At 60.3% G+C, this 1,921-nt stretch overlaps 1 protein-coding gene across 1 annotated transcript in view; it reads right to left on the bottom strand.

Moving 5' to 3' along the window:
- Positions 1-578: 578 nt before the first annotated feature.
- Positions 579-1,921, bottom strand: part of CA4 (carbonic anhydrase IV) — a gene marked incomplete at its 5' end in the record, with an annotated part of 9,151 nt that continues 7,808 nt past the window's right edge. The window contains one exon of the mRNA XM_005858696.2: positions 579-1,289. Coding sequence (XP_005858758.2) covers positions 1,098-1,289 — 192 coding nt within the window. The remainder of the gene's footprint in view (positions 1,290-1,921) is intronic.

Below are 1,921 nucleotides of genomic sequence, written 5' to 3'. Positions count from 1 at the left end.
GGCTTTCCAGCCCCCTCTCCCCCCTTCCCCCCTCACCTACCCCCTCCTAGTCTCCCTCCCTCCTTGGGTCCCAGAGGGAAAAATCATTAGAGACGCACTGGAGGGAGGGGTGGGGAGAGTGGTGGGAGGGGCTTCACTGACAACTCCCGAGTGCAAGGTCAGGGACCCTTGGATTCACCTGTGACTCCCTCTCCTCTCCGTCCTTTTCTGACCCATCAGCTCCTGGGCTACTACAGCACCCCACCTGCACCCCCTGCGCCTCACCCTGCAGCCCCAGCTCCACAAAGCAAAGACCCTCTGGCGGCTCCCGGTCTCTCTTGCCCAACACCAGCATCCCTAAAATATCCTACTTTAAGGCCCCCCCTACTTCGAGGCCCCCCTCAGACAGCCTCTCCCTCTTGCGTGCCCCCCACCCCAGTCTCTTTTCTCCATCCTCCTCCTTCGGCCTGAACACAGGCGGCTCCAGATGGCCTCCCTGGCCTCCTTCAGGTCCTCCGGATGTCCCTCCCCACGAGGCCCTCCCTGCCCACCTTCCTGACCCGGCTTTCTCCACAGCAGCACTGCCTTCTGAGACGTCGTACAACATGTCTGTTTTATTGATGGGAACTCCAGGAGGGAAGGCGTTTTCGTCTGTCTCATTCCCTGCCACATCCCCAGTGTCCAGAACATAGACACTCAAGAAGTATTTCAGAAAATAAATGAACTCTTGTCGCCCACCGCGCCCAGCACAGAGGAGAGGGCGCTGGCTGGGGCCTCCGTGGGCTCTGCCTGGCCTCTGTGCTTTCACTGTGCGGGAGCTCCCAGGCGCCTTCGCATCCCTCCACGTGGGGTGCAGACAGGGAGTTCACACCCACGCGGTCCCTGCTCCGAAGGCATGTCCAGGTCCTAAGGTCCCTGCCCGGGAACAGGGGTAGGTTGAGGGGAACGGGGCCGGGGTAGTTGTGGGAGCTCAAAACAGACCTGAGAAAGGTTTCTCTAAAAATATATCTGTATTTCTTTCAATCATCATCCAAGTCCAACCTGGGAAGCAGAGGAAGGGAGCCCCAAGCCCTCTGAGGGCAGAGGGCAGAGGTCAAGTGTCCCGAGGTGAGCCATCATCAGAGGAAGCCAGCCGCCAGGCAGGTGAGTGTGGGGGCCAGCAGAGCGGGCAGCGGCAAGGGCAGCAGTCGGCCGGGGGCCTGGGACCTGAACACCGGGCGCTGCCCCCGGGGTTGCAGGGGCCTGACGTTGTCCGTCATCTTCTGTTTCTGGTTGTTGTCATAGTACAGCTTCTCAGAGAATGCAAGGATCTGCAGAGGGGCAGGGACAGGTGGAGCCGGTCGCCCTGCTGTGTGACCCCAGGCCGGTCACCTTGCCTCTCTGAGCCCTGCCTCTCAGGTTTCCATGTGGATAAGAATGCGATGTAAAGTGCTGGGCACTGGTGGCGCTCAATTCCCATTAGCCTCCCTGAGCCAAGTGGACAGCTCTGAGGGCCCATGATCACAACTACTGCTACCATAGAACCATGGTCCTGGGACTTGCGCATGCATGCACGTCACCTGGGGGCTTGCTGCACTGCCAGGCTGCACCCCCAGACTTTCTGATTCAGTCAGGAGTGAGGCCTGAGAATTTGAATGTCCAGCAAGTCCCCAGATGACGTAGATGCCGTGGGCCCAGGGACCACTCTTTGAGAACCACCGTCTGGGAACAAAATACCAGGAGGGCAGGGACTGACTCACTGCTGCATCCCCAGAGGCTCGTGTGTTATAGGGACTGGAGGACCGTCTGTGGAAGGAACGACCTGTTTTCCCACTGTGGCTACGCCGACCCTCTCTCAGCTGCTCCTGACCGGCCGGGCCCTCCCACGCAGGCGCCTCTCCCCAGGACACAAGTCCTCTGCCCTCAGCTGGCGACTCCCACCTCCTTTCCAGGGTGCAGCCTT

The sequence above is a fragment of the Myotis brandtii genome, unplaced genomic scaffold, assembly GCF_000412655.1.
Source record: "Myotis brandtii unplaced genomic scaffold, ASM41265v1 scaffold120, whole genome shotgun sequence".
Taxonomy (NCBI): Eukaryota; Metazoa; Chordata; class Mammalia; order Chiroptera; family Vespertilionidae; genus Myotis; species Myotis brandtii.
This window is presented reverse-complemented; position numbering and strand designations above follow the sequence as displayed.